This window comes from Phasianus colchicus, chromosome 6, assembly GCF_987193195.1.
Source record: "Phasianus colchicus chromosome 6, bPhaCol1.hap1.1, whole genome shotgun sequence".
NCBI classification, from domain to species: domain Eukaryota; kingdom Metazoa; phylum Chordata; class Aves; order Galliformes; family Phasianidae; genus Phasianus; species Phasianus colchicus.
In genome coordinates this window covers 29,647,037-29,666,548 of record NC_143441.1, presented here as the reverse complement: position 1 = coordinate 29,666,548, position 19,512 = coordinate 29,647,037, and the positions used below count along the sequence as shown (strand labels likewise).

General features: G+C 40.6%; 1 protein-coding gene across 7 annotated transcripts in view; it reads left to right on the top strand.

Moving 5' to 3' along the window:
- The window catches only part of DYNC1I1 (dynein cytoplasmic 1 intermediate chain 1), a 180,871-nt gene that overhangs the window by 79,254 nt on the left and 82,105 nt on the right, over positions 1-19,512 (top strand). For all 7 annotated transcript variants that reach the window (XM_090142776.1, XM_090142777.1, XM_090142775.1 and 4 more), the window contains one exon: positions 18,424-18,513. In XM_090142776.1, the coding sequence (XP_089998902.1) occupies positions 18,424-18,513 (90 nt within the window). The remainder of the gene's footprint in view (positions 1-18,423; positions 18,514-19,512) is intronic.

The following is a 19,512-nucleotide window of genomic DNA, read 5'->3' as shown; positions in this document are numbered from 1 at the left end:
AAGTGGTATATTATGACCCTTTGATTTCTAAAAGATTTTCCTCGCAGATCTTTTACTCCCTGTCTGTTTATTGCATTCCTGTGCACACAGAAAGTCTGGGTCTGCTAGCGAGGCCAGAGCAAAGTTTTCTGAACAGAAAATGCTTCACTCTGACTTTTGAATTGTAAAGTATTTCTGAGGAGAAGCTGGGTCCTTTCAGACATCAGAGGAGAACTGAGAGTGAGCTGACTTGCAGAAGCAAGGCTGGCTTTGTGCCTGAACTTACACTCACTGAATTGATGGGAGAGGTGTGAAGTAGAGCCTTACTTGTGGTGCTTAAAAACATTCTCTGAATGGAAATGAAATGTAGAAGGAGGCTTTAGATGTGTTTCATTATTGTAAGCTCTGGAAGATCTTGCAGCATTAAAAGAATCGCCCTTTCCACTCTCCCCCTACTAGATACAAACAGCTGCCACGCTGGTCAGAGGATGTTGGTCTATTAAAAAAAAAAGTTAGACAAACTTCAGCTAGAAACACCATGAAGTTAATTGTTTATTCAGAAATGTGTTTAGTGTTTTATTATTAAGTGCTGGTAATAGGAATGTTCAAATAAAAAATCCCACACGTTCATCTTCTGTCCAAATTTCAAACAACTCATATTTTTGAAGACCCAGTTAACTTCATTTTCAGTCAGTTTTCACAGAATGGTTGAGGTTGGATGAGAGCTCTGGAGGTCACCTCCTCATCATTTTCCTCTAATACTTTTTGGGCTTAAATGAAGCCATGAAACAAAAATGAGGGCAAACAGCAAAATGCTTTTTCTGACCTGAATGAAACCTGAATAATGTGGAAATATGAGAGTGACAAGGTTAGGTTTCTTTTGGTGAAATTTCCAGAAAAAAAAAAAAAACATATTGGAATGGTTTCTCCTCTAAACTTGGGAGAAACATCTGAACTCTGGGATATTCATCAAAACCAGACGTAAAAAAAAAAAAAAAAAAAAAAAGGCATTAAAATGAAGTGAATGTTTATGAAGGAGGCGAGATTGACATCTGTGGAGATCAAACATTACTGCTTATGCACAGAGCTGTTGGCTGTGTGGGTTCACACACAGGAGCCTGCCAATGCTCTCTGGTCCGAGCTGGACTGAGGCAGTGTTTTTCCTCAAGTGAACTGCACGCCTTGCATCCACAACCTCATAATTCTTCCATTCCACTGAAAGATCACTCCAAAAAAAATTCAGTATTCCCTTTATAAAGTATTATAAATATCTCACTGGTGAGTTTTATCATTGTTATTAGCAATAGTTGTGATTTCGTTATCAATATTCATTCCCATTCACTTGAGTCTTTCCCAAAATAGGTTATTGAGTGTAATTCATCCCTGAGTTCCAGTGGTACAGTGCATGCAGTGGATGAATATGTGAAACTCTCAGCATGACCTTTCATGATCTATACCCATGACTACTTCTCAAATATATAGTTGATTCTTGAAGACCCTCCAAAAATAACAGTCCCTACCAGTGAAAGCATATATGCACCTTAACTTTCATAGGGAAACTTTATTTCTAAGAATTAGACTAATTCAAGACCTTACTGTCTTTGTGAGACGACCAACTCATGCGTCAGGTGGTGAAAACACCTGTCACATAGGCTTAAGAGAGACTAACTTCTACATCCCGTTTTATTGCAGGCCTATACTGGAAATAGATTATGGACCTCTTCAATAATTGCCTCCTTTTGTTTGTTTTTAGTTAACAGGAAAAAAAAAAAAGCATTCTAAACTAAGTTCAAAAGGAACTTGGTCATCTCTATTTCCCCATCCAGGAGAAAAGGGGTAAAATCTGTTTTGAGTTCAGCTATCAATCTAGACGTAAATTAAATTAAATACGAAAATGTTTGAAAGCCGAGTTGTATTTCATTCCAACTGCACTGCTGATTTAAATGGGGGTGGTAGAACAGGGAGAGGACTTAAATATTCAGCATTTTTATGATTAAGTATCCCTTGTGCCCCCACCACACCTCCTCTGGAAACAAAACACAAAGCGTGTTCGGAACGGCTTGTTACTGCTTCACTTCAAGGCTCTGATGCCTGTTCTTTTAAAGAATAGCCCAAAGCCAAATGCCAAAGTGAAATGCTGAGCTACATTGGTGCGTGTTAGCACTGTGTGTTTGAACGTGCAAGTGTATGCTTGCACATGCACGAGACATTGTACAGGTTTTTCACGAGAGACAGAAATCATGCTCTATATAATTTGCAGTGGACTTCCAAGGCAAAAGAAGGAAAAGAAAAAGAAGTTTCCTGAATTATAAAGTGACACTGGAAGAAAATGCTCTTTGGATGATCAGCAGGGAGAAGGAGAATAATGCCATTTAGAGTTTTCAAGGGATAGGGTAAAAAAGTAAGTCTGGCCTTCCATGAATAGGACAGGGAGGGAAATATATCTCTGGCATTTATTTCATGTTAGGACTTTTTACCCTTTAAGTGGTCTGTGTCATTTGTGCAGAATATTCTTTGGTTCTAATAGTGGTAGGCAGGCTCAGCGGGATGACTGCTACACCAGTTGGAATAGAAGAATGTTGTGCTGTGATAAATCCACATGTAACAGAAAGAAATAGTATGAATGAATATGTTCATTTTCAGAATACCCAGGAAGTCTGGCGTTAAACAGCAAAGCTGCCATTGTCCCAGTGTAGTCTTCTAGCAGTGGTACTGGTTCAAAACCTGGGAAATCTTTTTTGCTTCCTTTTGATTCTTGATGCTTAAGACCTTGATTCAGTCACACAACCTCCTGTGTAAGACATCGGATCAAAATACAGAGCCCAGTTTTCAATTCTCATCTCTGACACTTGGGCTGTGTCTTTCTGTTGTCATGAGGGTGCACAGTTTGAGCCAGTACTCAAGCCTGAAAGCCTTGATTGTCCACACTGGTTAACTGTTAGCTTGCAGTCTAACGCAAGTCAAGTGGAAATGGTGAACAAAAGCCAATTTAGGCTAAATGCTGAGCTGTGGACTAACTTGTACCAGGGGTCCAGAGAGAGTTGCAAACACTGCAGAGGGAAACTAGAGTAGCGGGACTGCTTATGTTCCATCAATGAATGTGCCATCTCCATGATATTTGTAAAGAGCTCCTGAGAGCATTACCCAGTGAAAATGTCTGCTAGATTAACCTACACTAATTTTTCATCCACTTCTATGGAATGACATGTATTTTTACCACTAATCCTGCTGCATCTTTAAATGATACATATTTTACAATGTAATTAAGAAACCCTTCCTTTTGCACAATTGTCAGCTCGCACTTTTTCCACTTTGCTAATGCCTTCAATGCACAAAAGCCATGAAGAAAATCTTTCCGTGACATGATGGCATTACCAGCTCTTTTCAAGTGGGAGGACTGTACTCCTACACAGCAGATTTTCCCTGTGTTGTGGTATTCATGCAGCAAAGAGCTGTACTTCTGAAGGGTTTCTTGTTTAAGCTCTTTCATGCTTCTTGCCTTGGAGACTTCTTTTAGACTTGTAGCCAAGAGGAGGTCAGGAAGTGCTCCGTGCTGCAGCTTCTTTTTCTGTATATGTTTCTATGTGGTTCTCCACAGATCCATGGAACACATTCCCCTCCATCTCTCTCCCTTTCAGAATAGTTTATATTTCATTATTTGCAGATGGAAAAATAACAACTTGACAAACAGAGGAGGATCTTTTTATTTAAATCATCATCCTCTTTCAGGCTTTCATGTAACGTAGCACTGCGAAACTGAGAATGCTATAATCAATCAGATTTTATTTGTCCAGGGCAGGAAAAAGGAACTTCTGTTCACATTGCTATGTGAGATTATTTTTAGCTGTCAGTTCTGCTGATGGAATATGCCCATCTTCATGACTTACAGATTAAACCAAATGACTGATGCATTTACTGCCTTTGATTTTGGGGCACTGAGTTTGGCTTTAAAAAGTCTGTATTTTCATCTCTTTGGTACTTATTTTTCATTGTGAAGCATACAGAGTAACAACCAGGGATAAATGAAATCTTGAAAAAACCACCAGGAATTCAGCAGCCCGAACCACCCCATCTAGCCCAAGACACACAAGCTCCATTCCCCACTTGTGTTTATTTTTTCCTACCATGATTTACAGCCAAAACACACTAACTGTGCTTGCTCTTCATATCCTAGTCACAAAACCAGGAAAGATTCTTTGAACTGAGCAGCACTGTTAGGTCTTTGTCTCTTGCAGTTTCAGATTCAGATAATCCTGAGCACAAAGTTAATCAAGCTTCATGAAGATCTGGGTGTGATCGTGGGCACTTTAGTAGGAGCTCTGAAAAGGGGTGGAATTTGAGGGAAATGTCCTGCCCTCTGTTTGTGCTTTTTCTCTCATGTTTCTTCCCCTGTTATTCAATTTCAGCGTGGCAGGGAAAATGAAGCTCTGAGGGAGGCCGTTAACCAGAACTGATTCAAAGTCTGTCAGTGACAGATGTAAAACCAAGTAGTGGGGAAGGATGAGTTGAGGATGAGGCCTGCCTTGGAAGTGGCTCAGGGAACCAGAGGTGCCACAGCCGACATTTCATAGCTGTCCCTCTGTTCTTGCAATTCTTCTCCACTGGGGCTGGTCTGCCCATGTGCGAGAACAGTACTTCCACTTTCTTCCCTGTGTCTGTGGCACCACTGGTGCTATCTTACTCAACTGACTTTTCTTTCTCTGCCTGTATCCAGCCTGTCCTGTAACTCTGTAATCAAGAGCTGAATTTATATTTGATAGCTGCCTTGCATCTGTGGGGTTGGCAGAGCTGAGCTTATGGGCTATTAATTCAAGAGGATATTCTGCTTTTCTGTACTACTGGCCCTTCACTGGTTTGCTGCTGTGTTTTCTATTTGTGTCCATAGCAGGAGATGTAGTGCACCCAGAGGTCTCTTGCCACATCCCAGTTTTGTAGCATAGTGGCTGGGCTCTGACATGACTTGTGTTTGCGAAAGCCAGCAGTAATTTCACAGCAGCACATGCTGTCATGAGGCTGTATTAAAAGCCAGGAACAAACCCATAAACTTTGCTGTACCCTATGCTATTTGAATAGGTGTTTTTTCACAAGTTGATGTCATGAAATCAAAACAGAATGCTTCATTTTTGTCTGTGTTTTGCTTTGAATCATGGTTGTTACTGCAGTATAACAGAGTTCTGCTGTTATCTTCCACCTTCTCCCTCCAAAAATCAACCCATAAAAAGCTGTCTGGATTTTAGCCACCTGGTTATAGTTAGTTTCTTATTTTAAAATAGCTTTCAAAATAGATCAGATATTACACTGTTAAAAACAATTTTCCCTGTAGGTATTGAATATCAGACAGGGCTTGTAGTAATAACTGATAGGTATCTAGAATAATCTTCAGTACGGACTGAGACTACAAAGATCTGTCAATCACTGCATTTAACTTTAAACACAGATGATTTGAATTCATGTTAGCAGCATGAGGAAGTCAAAAAGATGGAATGGTGCTGTCAGAGAAAAGATGATAGGATTACCTCTGCTGTTAGCCTTTCCTGCTACTTGTTTGAGATACTAAATCAAGGTGAAGTTTATGAAAAGGGTTATAGCGGTGGTTTCTAACTCTTCGTTCCTGCTGGGATTTTCCTATTATAAATCTGCTGTCAGAAATAAGTGCTTTACTCGTGACTTAATTTTATGCAGGCACAAACACCTTGGTTCAACACGTTTTGCCAGAGACAGTTTTGACTGTCTTAATGCAACAGAGTCCTCATTAACTGGACCTGTGAAAAAGAAAAATGCACACATGCTCTTTTGTCGTTGGTCATTCATGAACAGCCCGCTGAAAACTGAAATGAAACATAAATCCTGAGGTGGTGCAGAGCTGGTGTGGAGACATGAATGTTTGAATCGCACAGCTTATGTGAATTATCCTTCTTGAAGAACATTACACTCCACCTTTTGAATGAATTTTCATTAATGTGGTGGAAAAGCTCACAGTTTCTATTTGTTCTGCTGTGACTGCTGAATTTAGCATTATCCCCAGTGTCTAACCCCAAAGCAAATACCTACACTGTGCTGATTTTTCCTTTTTTATCCAGCTGTATAACAGTACAGCAACTAAAACAATGGTTTCAGAGAAGCTTATCAGACTTTGACTTGCATAGGTGATTCTCCTTTCACCATGTAAGGGCCATAGGTACAGATTTGTGTTTGGTTGTATTTTACTGGCTTCCTAATGCATTTGTCTCTTCATTTGGAATTCTGCATACCAAAGAAAAAAAAGAAAAAAAAAAGAAAAAAAAAAAGAGGCAAGATCAGGAGTGATAAATGCCCATTTTGTACATTCCCTGCTAATTTGGGGAGGGTCTGATGTACTGGGCTGTGTTTCGTATGTGCTCCGTGTAGATTTGTCAACTGTGTCAGTTATCATCTTCTCAGGAAAATGTGAATTTTGCTTGGAGCCACTTAGTAATGGAACTTTGTCCCATCTAAAAGAAATGATCAATCTCAATTTGTAGGAGAGGGAATCTCAGATCAGAGGAGGAGAGGCTCACCATAGTATTGTGTTCCCAGTGTGTGATTCTGAGTTGCTCTAATATCAGATTTAAAAAACCTAACTCAGCTAAGACTGTATCACTTAGGTACCACTTGGAGCTGGGAATCCATTCTTCATGCAGTGTTGTGAAATGTGACATTTCAAAATAGAATTTTGTTTCAGTGTGAAGGAGTATACTCAAACTCCACCTTAAATAAAATTTTGCCTTATTTTCCAGTCTGGTCAGTAGCACTGTGTTTTAACAAAAATGATATCTCTTAGTTTTGATTTCTTCATCTCATATTTTAAAATACACTGTAAGTACAAAGTGAGAGGTGCTTTTTAATGGAAAACCCCCAACATTTCTATTCATAAACTGCCAAAACACATCATTCTGATACTTCTAGCACCGTCTCTTCAGCTTACTTTTTTTAATCTCTCCCCTTTTATGAAAATGGTGGCTACATTTTGCAGAAGACTAAGGTTTTGTGAATCTGCATCTTTTTGATGGCTGCAGCGCTTCTGGGTTTCATGATAGGCTGTAGATAGAATAGTCAACTCATGAATTACAACGTGCTTTGAATTATCTCTGCCAAATGCTTCACTTGCGGTGAATTCATTGGCATGTATGCACATTGTGTTTCCTCAGATGAGGATGACAACCTTGTTGCAGACTGGCTTGTGGCATCCCCACTTAACACATGTAAACTTTGCAGCTGTGATTTGTCTTGCAGCTGAAGGGACATAGGAGCTGAATCCAGCTGCTTCTTTCTTTTGTTTTTGGTTTTTTTTTTCCTTTTTTTTTTTCCTTCCTAAGTGTATGCAGAGAAGCCTCTCTAAGTGAAGGACTGTGAGGCAGTATAGCCCAGTTTACTGTATTTAATTTATGGTTTGCATTTTGGGGTAGTCCTGTGTGGTGGCAGGAGGTAGACTTGGTGGTCCTTCTGAATCACTTCCAATTCAGGATGTTCTTTGATTATCTCCATTTTCATGTGGTTCTCTTAATACCCTTGTCTGTGGCTGAGTGCTGCTGCAAGCTGTCTTTACATTGTTTGGAGAGAAAAGGGAGTATTTTGCCTTAGAGACAGCCTGTTGTACGGTACTTCAACAAATCTATTTTCTGAAGTGTGAAAGATATCAAGTAGCCGCAGACATGATTTTCCTGGTGAATCGGAACTGTAAACTGTAGACAAGGAAGCAAATTGCAGTGCCCAGCTGCAGTTTCATCTTGCCCTCATTCCAAGTGCAGATTAAGTCTGCCTGCTCAGTTCTGATAAAACTGGACACACATAGAAAAGCACCCCTGGCCCTCCAAGCTGAGGTAGCTTTTCTAACCATAGCAATCTGGGACTTGTGGAGGTTGAGAGCTGTTTTTTGCATTTTTAAAATAAGCATATTAAGACCCAAGTTCTCTAAAGACCTTGAAGTGTTCACTTGGGAATCCAAATCAGAAGAACCTGTGTCAAACAGGTACCTGCAGCTGGGGATGTCTGTCTGCATGCGCCACCTGTGCAATTGCAAGTAGGGGATTTTTGGTGCCAGTCTTAGGAAGATTGATGCCATGGAAGCTGGAGAAAGGCTGGGAGGAAGGAAAAGGCCTTCCTCTGTGGGGGCTGGAGGTTCTGAAGCATGAGCCCCACCAGAAAGAGGGCTGGGAATGGCCAGAGCCACTGCCATGCTATAGAGAGGGGGAGGGAGGTAACTAAGGTTTGGGAGGGGGTGCAACAGGCCCAGGGAAGCTGGCTGTGTGGCGAGCAGCTCTTTGACTGAGGGAGGCCCAGCAGCCTCCACAGCAGCTGTGATCCCTCACTCCAGGGAGGTGGTGTCTGGCCAGGAGCTGGGAGACCAGAATTTTATTCCACCATCTGCAGTTGTTTCAGGAGAGGCTTTGGGCACCCTGATTTCCCCACTGCTGGAAGGTGTTGCCTGCTGGCAGCCCTTGGTATCCCTGAAACTGAGATAGCAGGAGAGGAAGACTGTGCGCAAAGAAAGAGTGAAATTAAAACGTGGCAAGTTCAAAACTGTCAGAGGGATTTCCTTTTTCACACAGGCTGATGCAAATCAGGGCTAACACCAGTGACTATGGTGAAACGGCATCAGTGGGAAACTGAATTAAGCGGAGTCTGCTTAGTGCCTGTTGTAATAATAACACAAGTCATTGTGCCTTCACCCAGCTGCTCTTCTGTAGTTTAACTTTTTAATAAAAAAGATTTTTGGCTTTTTAAAGAGAAATGTTGGTATGAACCTTTGCTCATGTAAAATGCTTTTGCCGTATGACTAATGGCTATTTTTAAAGTGCTGAGCAAAGTGTATATGTGTTTGTGTCAGGGAGACAAAGAAGGAGTTTTTGTGTATTTGCTGTGGTAGTTGTTTATGAATATAGTTGTTTTTTTCAATTATCCTTGTAATACATCAGCATTCTTGTCTCCACTTCTCTCTGTTGAGGTTTGTGTATAAATGCAAAGACTTCTGCTCTCAGATGTTGCAGTTAGTTACAGGAGAAAATTCTATACTTTAAGCACTGATTTTTTTTTTTATTTGTTAAGTGTCCTAGAAAAGAGAAAGCAAGAGAGATGTGTGGAAAAGCTGAAGTAAAACCATGGCCATGCAAACTATGTAGCCATACAACTAATTTTAGGGTTTGGAGCCAAAATGTTACCTCATATACAAAAAAAATAAAGGGAGAAGCTCTTAAAGGCCTACCCTGTTTGAGAGCCCATACCAATGCCTAGAGGAGAAGTTAAGCTCAGCGCCTGCTGGAGCATCTGACCTAACTTGTATTAGTGTGGCCTCACTGACCAAAGCAGAATATGGAAGCAGAGAATTAATTTACTCCACAATGGCAAGATTTTGTAATCCTGCTCAAGCAGAAGCATAATGGGAAAATATGAGAGATGACTTGCGGAGTCTGTGAAGTCTTAGCCTCTGCGTCAGCAGTAAAAATCCCATAGGTTTCACTTGGTCTGCCATGTAGTTAAGGTTTTAAGCAGCTAGTGTCCAGCTGAGGTAACGATCTTCTGTGGCCGACCTGCAAATCAGGCACCTTGCGAATGCCAGATACATCATCTGCACGTGTGTGCTTGTGTAGTATGAAAGCGGCTTTTGTTTTACAATTGCTGCTAGTGCCATAGGTTGTGGGGACTGGTTTTCATTAACGTACTTAGGCTTTTGTGCTTTAACACTATTACATGATCTGAGGGTTTGAAAATGACTTAAGCAGGCCCAATCCACAAGATCTGCCACGTGTCTGGGTGCCCTTCCCCAGGGCAGGAGTCCTTTCGTGCTGCTGGCATGGCATGATTTCTGCCAGCAACACCGTGAGGAACAAACAACCTCCTACAGGTTTCAGAGGTTGTGAAAACCCGCATGATTTAGCAAATCCCTCTTTATCCACACAAATGAAGTGTCCCTATTGCTTTTTTTTCCTAATGGATAACGCAATTGGAGCAATACTCCAGTAGGATATTTTAAATTTATACTGTTTGGTTTGGGAGCTAGCAGTCTGTAAATGCTGCTGTAAGCTTCTGCTGCTCTACCATTATTTCATGTTGGCATTTTTATTTGAAGACCCAACCATGGCCAAGAAAAGGAAACTTCTGTACTTTTCTTTTTGTGCTACATCTTCCAACTGGAATATTTTCAAGCACAATAGAATTGAACATGAACTCTGGGGAGGGAGGAAGAGGAAGAAAGCTTGAAGAGGTGATAACTCCAATGGTCTCTCTGCAGTTTAGTTCTCTGGGGACTGAAAAATGCTTTCAATCAGTGTGATGTTGCAACAGTCCAAAAGAGGAGAGAAAAATCCATGTCTGGTCTAGACCGACCAGAAACTAAAAACAAGGGACACTTTGAATTCTGAGACTTTCACCACAACTGAAAACTGTGAGCAGGCCAAGTAACTGGAAAATCAGTTTCTTGGTTTAGAAAAATGCTTCCCTGAAGAATCAGAGGCAGCTTTCCATTTTAATTAGAAAAGAAATGATTACGTTCTGAGGCACTGATTCTAATACTTGAACCAGTGTGAAGGTTTGCAATCAGAGATGTAAAGAGATTTGGATAGTTTACTATCAAGATTTGTGAAATGCTATGATAAAACAAAATTCTGTGACGTTTCCTTGTCATTTGGCTGTGATGGTCTATCATTTGTCACAAAATGGAAAAATAAGATCTGTCTTTGCAATGTACCAAAAAGAAGTCTGACTGCAAACACAAGTCGGGAAGAGGCACAGGAGCTGGAGCTGAGTGGTGAAACCCTAGACCAGGAGATGGTTATGAGAAATCATATATGAGGAGACCTGAGAATTCCCCAACCAGGAGTAATTGAATGCAGTAATTGTTAAGGAGAGCTTTAAAAAGAAAGGTTGAGTAAAAACTACTTATGGAGTACTTGTTTTAAGAGGGAAGTGTAGTAAATTTCAGGACAAATTTTTAAGTGGCAACCATACAGACACAGCCTATGCTCTAGGCAAAATAAATTTTCTGAGCTAAATTACTCCTCTCAGCCTGTCAGGCCACGGTGTTTGTTTTCTGTGTGAAATACATATTTCCTGCATTGCACTGGTACAAGAACAGCTGAAGCCTGAGAGGAGGACTCTAGGGAACTAGTTGTAATGCCCAGTAGTATCACCTGCTTCTTATGGGACAGTGGGTGAACCTTTGCTGAGATTGGCACTGCAGTAGAAGGGATGAGATCAGAAAACCCTTTTGGGATGTGGCAGACTGATACATAAGTAGAATTTAATTTTGCAAGAAACAGTAAGACTTATAGTTTTTCCTATTAGTCCTGCACTTTTAAAACTGGGGTGTTATGCCTAGTGTGCTAACAATAGAAGATGTTAGGCTAAATGTATTAATTCCAGAGAAAAATTGTGCTCCAATCTTCTGTGTTACAGTGATATATAAATGCCCAGCATTATGAATTATATATATAACACATACTTTGTGGTTACATTTTGATACAGTGTTTTCTTCAAGGAGATTAAGTCAATATACTTGAATCTGGTAAAAGAATTATTGCTCACATACCTGTGTGTGTGTGTGTGTGTGTGTATATATATATATATATATATATACAGCCTTAATATATGCAGCCTCTCTTTTACCAAAAAAAAAAAAGCAACATACCACAACAAGATGAAAGAAGATAATCAAGGGAGTTGGAAGATGCTAACCAGTCCATATAGTGCTGTGATTTATTCTTGCTGTTGCAGAACTATGATCAAAAAGGATACAGGTAGACTTTTTTTTTTTTTTTTTTTTTTTTTCCCCAGACAATTAAAGAACAGTATAGACGGAAACCAAAGGAGGAATGTCACATGCTTCTATTCATATCCTTTAGGTTTCATGGCAATATGGTAGTTCCAGACATACATTCATCCAATCTTGCCCTTCTTCTAAAATTATCTTTTCATATGGCAGATATAATGCCAATAGAAAACACAACTGTCTGTACAAGTTCATAAGGACAAGATAACATGGGAGTATGGCACATCAGGGACAGGGAATTCTGAAAATAGACCTGGTACTTTTTAATGTTCTTTTTATGCAGTTCGAAGTTTTTATGGAAACTGGGCAGAGATACCTTGCATGTGTATGGTTTTTCATGCTTTGTGCTCACAAGCTCAGACTCGCATGAAATTCTAATCGGAAATTTGTTGCATGTTGCACAGAGCTTGGGTTAAGATCTCTTCACCTCTGCTTTTTCAGCATTCATCAGTAAGTAATCTTCCTTGTTTTGGCTAACTGAAATACATTTTAGGAGGTAGCTTTCTGTTGCCAAGAAGAGCCTGCATGCAAGAATGTTTCCATCTGGGATGACTAACATGTGCCCAGTGTACGTCCAGTCTCACATCCCACTCTGCAAACAGAATCCACTGATGAATTAATTCTCTTCGTGCTTCAAAGGGCAGTCAGAAGATGAAAGTGAAAAACTGGACATGTTTCAAAAAATCACATTATATTAAAATAGGCCATTCAGACAGATTGCAAATCATAGATTTTCAAAAATGTGAAATGTCAAGCAGTCCTATTTTTAAAAAGTATGTGTTTCCTTACTTGTTGCATATTTTGCTAGTGTTGGAAAGTATGTTGTCAGTGAGGAAAGACAGTGTTTTAACTTTTTCTCTGGATGATGCCGACAATATTCAACTTGATCTAGGCTTATATCAGTGTAAACATGATGCATTTGTCCTTGCTCACTGTAATTCTTTCAAATCAGAAACAGCAAAATGAATTTGAACAGCTGTAAATATAAAAGTGATGCAACTTTTCTAGTATTTCACAGTTGCAAAATCAAGTCTGCTTCTTGTGAAGACACTTGGTTTTACTGAATGTCTCATATTCACAACCAAGCCTTCTCACGCACTGAGGGAGTACTGATGCTGATGTAAAACCCCATATAATAACCTGCTGACTTCTCATATATCTATGACTTAGACAATAAAATATATGATTCTGGTGCTAATTTAATTGCTATTTTGAAGATATACCTTTAGTAAAAGTCTTGTTTTTAAAAACAGATCTATCACTCTAATTCAGCATATCTGTCAATACTTAAAACAATAAACAGAAGTTGCAACTATCTCAGAGGTGCAGGTCTGAGGAGATAGAAGTCCTCATTCCAAGAAGAATGCACTGCATGCTTCTTGCTGTTTAAATGGTAACACATATATTAACAAAGCAGATGCTTGTAATTACAGAAATTCTAAAAAAAAAAAAAAAAAAAAAAAAGCTGTTTAGTAAACTATTTGTTTAGTAAACTATTTGAGCAGAACCTGTGCTAACTGCCTAAAAGTGGTAATCCAAAATTCAGGCAACCAACAAAGATAAAATATTCACCCAAGCAAAACAATATTCATCTCAAGAATTAAACCCATAAACCAATGTCATATGAAGTCTTAGATGTAATTACTGTATTCTAGCTTGCCCTGAACGTGCCTAGTATGTTTTTATAAGCTGTAAAAATAAATACAGTGATTTAAAACACTGGAAAGCCCAAGCAGTGATAAATCCAGCTCTGTATAAATGTAAGGCATGACTTCCTGAGATATCTGTGCTCTCTGTGAACATTTGGCCCAGTTCAGCACATCTGAGCTTTTCCTCTGCAGGTGCCAGTGAGTTAGCCACATGTTTGCAGGGCTTGCCCCTCCTTTTTCTGGGGCTGCAAAATGGTGATCCATCCTTGCAGAGTTTGGCCAAGCAAAAGACCAAACTCACTGAAGCTAGGCAGCATTTGAAAACTAGTAGTTTACATGCAGATTAAACAAAACCAGGTTTGTAGAGAGAAGTCGTACTTTCTTATTAGAGCAGCTTCTATAGGTGGGAAAAAAGGCAAGCTTTTAGACATGTGAGACCACCTTCTGGCCTGTAACAGAATGTTCAAAGCAAGAATGTTCAAAGCTAAGTACAAGTTGAAATCAATTGCTCTGTTTTTACTTCATTATGTTAAACAGAGCACTGTTAGGACTGACTGGCCAGCTCCTAGAGCCCAGAGAGTCATCAGGCTCTGAGTTAGGAAGAAACTGTATTTGGTCCAGTGATGTCGGTCTGTATTAAACCCACATATGGCTCCACCAGTTTCAGCAGACAAACATTTTGTTTAACCGAAGCACTTAGTGATCATTTTGATTGAGAAATGGTTTATTTACAGTAAAAGGCAGGGTGGCCTTCGTGGGTAGGATTCTAAGCTGAAACTCTGAAGTCAGCCTTTCCTCTCTACCCAGCTGTTGGTCTGCAGAGCGATCTACAGAGAGAGTGGGCCTATGCGTCAGCCTCAGCACGGTAAATGGGGATAATAAGCTGGCCTCCTTGCAAAGTCCTTTGAGATCTACAAAGAAGTGTTACACAGCAGCCATACGCTTCTTTATTACTAGCTCTTTTTCATGTGGTTCCTTTAATAGACATTTGGGTTCTGATTTAGATCGTCTGAACAGAGTGTAGTACTACTGGTCTAAGTAGCAACTCTGTTTGCCAAATATGACTGGGAGACTCTTACTACTGCTATGTAAGCTGTTGAAAAGTCATTTCTCTGAACTTCCCCATGTCAGATACGCTCTTACACAGGGAAAGGCTATTTGTATTCAGAACAACAGAGCTGTCTTCATCTCCCTGCACAATTTCTGCCATGGCATATGCGGGCTAACTGGTGTATGTGGAAACAGCTGAGCATGTAGACACTCACAGGCTCTTCAGTAAATGTACGCTCACTGTTATCTTTCTCTCATTAAGTAAAAGAGAGGAAAATGAATGCCAAAGCATTTCCCATTCTGTGAAGTATATGAATGTGCACAGTCAATTGCACATATGCCTGACTATCCTTATGCACAGTCACAGATGTATGTACTATGAACATGTACAAGCATGCATATATCAACATTAAATAGTGAATGATACATATTTAGAGGGAAAAAAAAAACCAACAAAAAACAAGCAATGGCAAATAAACATTCAGGTTGCAAAGCCAAGTAACATTGAATATTCTGGAAAGCAGGTTCCCTGGGCATCCTTAGTTAGCCCTTTTGAATGACTGTGGTGATACAGTTTTTATTATATGATAACACATGGTGATTTTTTTTCCTTAAGAGATTCCTGTTTCTGCCAATCAGTGGAAAGTCAGTTTTTTAACATTTCTAGTTCTTGTTTTCTTCCACTCAGTGTTCTGGCCTCAGATCTCATGTCCAAATGTTAGACTGAACACAGAGAACATTGATTGCCTTCCAACCTTTGTTTCTCTAATGCACCCTGTTCAATATTACCATAGTCATGCAAAAATGCTGAAGCACAGAGAGAAGGGGCAAAAATGTCTGAATGACAACAATTAGTCAAAACTGAAAGTGAGAGATCTGGAAGCTTTTGCATGCATAGCATTTCCATAGCACTTTCCATTCAAAGCACAGGCTCACTTGACTTCAGCTTCCCTTCATTTCAGACCCCACGTGTCTCCTGTGAGCACCCAGAAAATGAGGCCAAGCACTCAAGAGGGAGGAAATTCCAGAATGATGTCATCATGCCTACACGTGGGGAGCGGAGGGATCTAATCGTGCCCAGGCAATCCAAATTCTGGCATTGCTAGCATTTTAGCATTTGGCTCACAACCATATCATTCTTTTAGCTGAATCTTTTCTTTTGAATATGCATACATTTCTCCGTAAATAAATAAGGACATCTGAACTGTATCAAACCTGCTATAAGCTTTTGCACAGTCTTCCCAGTAAAACTAATATATTGATGTGTGTGCTTTTGGACGAAAAGGCATGGCATGTGTTGTAATAACCTTTGGTTCTTCTTCCTGCTGCAATTAGATCTGGGGAAATCTAGGGAAACTTGGTTTAGATTGTTCCCAGAAGGGGAAGGAAAGGGAGTAAAGATCTACCTTAATAGGTGCTGAAGTATCACTCCAGCCCCTGCTCCAGCTGTGCCATAGTCTTTAGTCCTCTGTTTTAGAAGTAGGAACAGCAGTGGACAGGCAAACAATTTGGCACACAAAATCAGGGAGGTCAAGGACTTCTGCGGGACAGGAATATATTTACTTCATTACAGTCTGAAAACTTGCTACAAAAGAGATTCTCGGGTTTCACATTTGCAACATTGTCCCTATGCCTTAGTAAATTACAAGGCAAGTGTTGAAGAGTGTAGCATGCTGCCTTCAAAATCACGATTTTCAGTTAAGTGTTAGGGTTTTTTTTGTTGTTTGCTTTCTACATGTTTTCTCAAACCATTCACCTTTTGAAACTTCCCTGTGCAAGCAGACAGGTTGGAAACAGGTTAAAAATGGAAGCTGAAATCCATATATAAACAACTAGCCCCAAGAGCTGGTGCTCTAGGGAATGAAAACTTGTAAAGCAGGACTCACAAAACTCCTGTGGGAGTTGGCTTCATTAGGTATCTACCATAAGTGTGTCTGTGTGCATATATCTGTACACTGTTCTGATCCTATCTGTGTGCATGCGTACCTGAGGTTAGCACAGTATTCCCTTCTTGCCCTGCTGGTCCCTGCTCTCTCTTCTCACACTTCTCATCTGTTCTTTGAAACTGGGAATGTCTCTTTCTCCTCTGTGCATCCTCATCTCTGCTAGGCTGAGAATAGACGGACCTTTTTACCCCTCTGTGTGTACCCGTGGTGAAATACACTCTCTGACCCTCTGCTGGTGCTGTGGGATGCTAGCTGCCTTTCAGACAGTGGGCAGAGCAGTGTATGTGCTCTGTTGACTTAAATGCCCTGGCGTGCTCGCTAAAACCTCTTTCAAGGAATAGATAGGGTACCTAGGGAAATGTGATTGCCAAGTGAGGCATCAAAGTGAGCGCACGTTGTACCTATTCCCTCCTTTTCTCTGAGCTTTCCATCTTTTCCTCACTAGTGGTAGGGGGAGTAATGACAGATCTTATACTAAGATTTCATTATTTTCCCAAAAGGGAAAAGCATACTGCCCGTGCTGAGACACTTCCTTGGTTTTGTGGCTAAGTCATGCTCTGTAGCTAAGATGTCAGCTAGCAGCCAACACTCTGTAAGCTTCAAGGGGGAGCTTCCAGGTAGGCAAAGTGATGGGAATAGAATGGTGCCTATTAGGGTATTGAAAACAAAATGTAGCTGTGTGTTACTGTTGGCTGAAAGCAACCTGTCAGCAGCAGCATCTCTGTGAGAAGCTGGGGCTGATCATAGTCAGCCTGCACAGGAGAAGGTGCCAGTAGTCGAGCAGCTCGAGCATCATGACAATGTCCCTTGCTGCTGCCAGACATTCACTGCTAATGTGCTGGTGTTAGAGCAGCGAGTGGGCCTGCAGAAGGCAGTGTCCTGATGGGCCATATGGTGACATGTGGGTTGATCAGAAAGCCCCAAAGGACCTACCACAATTTTGTTGATGGCTGAATGCCTCAGGCCAGGAGAATGTTGTTCTGTCACACAGTGGACCCACCCAGTGCACCGGTACTTACTGTGCTTTGATGGTATGTCTTTGCTCCAGAACCCTTCCCTGCACAGCCTAATTGTTAATTTCTGTAACTCCCGCTTTTAGTATCACCTCTATTGTCAGTGTTAGTAGTTCACTGAACCTGTGTTTGTACCCTCTGGACAATGTGAGTGGGCTGAATGCAGGGCCTGGGTTCTGGGGAGTGTATTGCATTGCTCTAGCTGGAGAGAAGTAAGGAGGTCTGTCTTTCCAGCTCTACTGCATTATGTTTTGGTTCGGGCAGTCAGAACTGCTGTAACTTCAGACAGGCATAAAGAAAGGAATGGTTTGCCCTTCTGAATAAAACAAGAACATATGAATGTGGGGAGAGAGAAGAAGGGAGAGAGGCATTTGCATAGGTCAGGAAAGGTCATTAAAACATCTGGCAGTACTAACTGACATGTGTCAAATTTTAGTGTTCATTAAATTCATATTAATGCAAGAATGGCTCTTAAGCTCCAAATGCTGCTTTTGGTTGCTGTGTTCCCCTCGTTGACGGTGATGACTTTTCAGAATTGTGCCATGCTTATTTGCTTACTAGTGGCATCTGACCTGAGGTCAGACTTCTATTTAACCCCTTCCTGTAGGTCAAAAGATAAATTAATCTGCTGAGAATTGAATTGGAAATGAGGTGTCTGGATAACAGGTGTCCCAACTTTGGAATAGCTGCCAGGCTGAAACATGTTTGCATCTGTTCTCATGCCATCCGAGAAGTCATCTCTGAGGTCAAGGAGATATTCAGATGTCATCTGAGATGGGAAGTTGCCACAGGGAGCACAAGTGGCAGGTGCCCTGTATTAGGAGATTGTCTTGCAGTCTGGGGGTTTGTTTCCGAGAGGGACACTTTGAATATGAAGTAAATGTTTTCACTTGTGCTTTACCTCTATTTAGTAATAGATGACGATTTTAAAAAAGACAGATATATTATGTCCTTTTCCCTTAAAGTGGAAAATCTCGCAATTTCTTTTCATTGCTTTTTTTCAGAGGATGAAGATGATGAAGAAATGGTGGAACCAAAAGCACAGGATGACTTGGAGACGGAAAATCAAGACCAGAAGCAGGAAACAAAAGAAGGTACTTTAACAAACAAAAATAATTTGTTACAGTTTTAAAGGACTTGATCCAGCACGTAGTTATTCCACAGGTACTTCTGTTATAGGGAACAATGCAAGAATGAAATGGTCACAAGTTCTTTTGATTCAGGGCTTCACTAATGGTATAAAAGCAAAAAACTGTATCCCAGTGACCCAGCATAAGATTTCTGCTGTTCAGAAGAAGCAACATGTCCTCATAATTTGGAAACCAAAGATTTTTGGATTCCAGGACTGGTGCTTACTTGTCCTCTGGTTTAAACAGCCTACTTAAGTGAAAGATTTAAAATGTGAATGCCGGGCATTCCAGCAGCTCCAGAGAGCTGGTTGATCTTCAAAGGTACTTAGAGCCCATAACTGTCTGTCTGCTTGAGAGGGGCAAAATTAAACCTGGTGGGGCCAGACATCTTCCAGCAGAATGCCATTTCAATGGAAAATGTAGACAGTCAAAACATTTTATGGGAGCTTTCCCCAGGGAACTTAAGGCCAAAACTGAAGCCACACAGTCCCAGGTCTTCTATATCTTTGGACTGAGACATTCTCAATTCTTAAAAGGAGCAGAAATTCAGGTTACAGCCTCTTTCTTGTACAAGCCTGTGTCGAAGTAGTTTATGTCAGCACTGGACACACTAGATGCTCCTGGTGCCTCCCATTTACTTTGACCCATTCTATGAGAAGGATGTGAAGTTTCTTTGGTCTTCCTCATTTGGGAATTTACTGGAGTATTGACTGTTTTGCATGGAATTTGGGAAAAGGGCTGAAATACCAGCAAATTCAGTATGAGAGGAAACTAGTTTTTTGTCCAACACTTCTTAGCTTTTTATAGCCAGGTTTGCTCATTGTACAGTACACCTTATTGAAAGGTAACTTACTTCCTCAGGTAGGGCCTAAGTCACTTCATGCGGTAGTGATCATTATCAGGATGATTCTGCAACCTCGGTTTTGTTTTTCACAAGACGGATTCATTATAGAAAAAATGTGG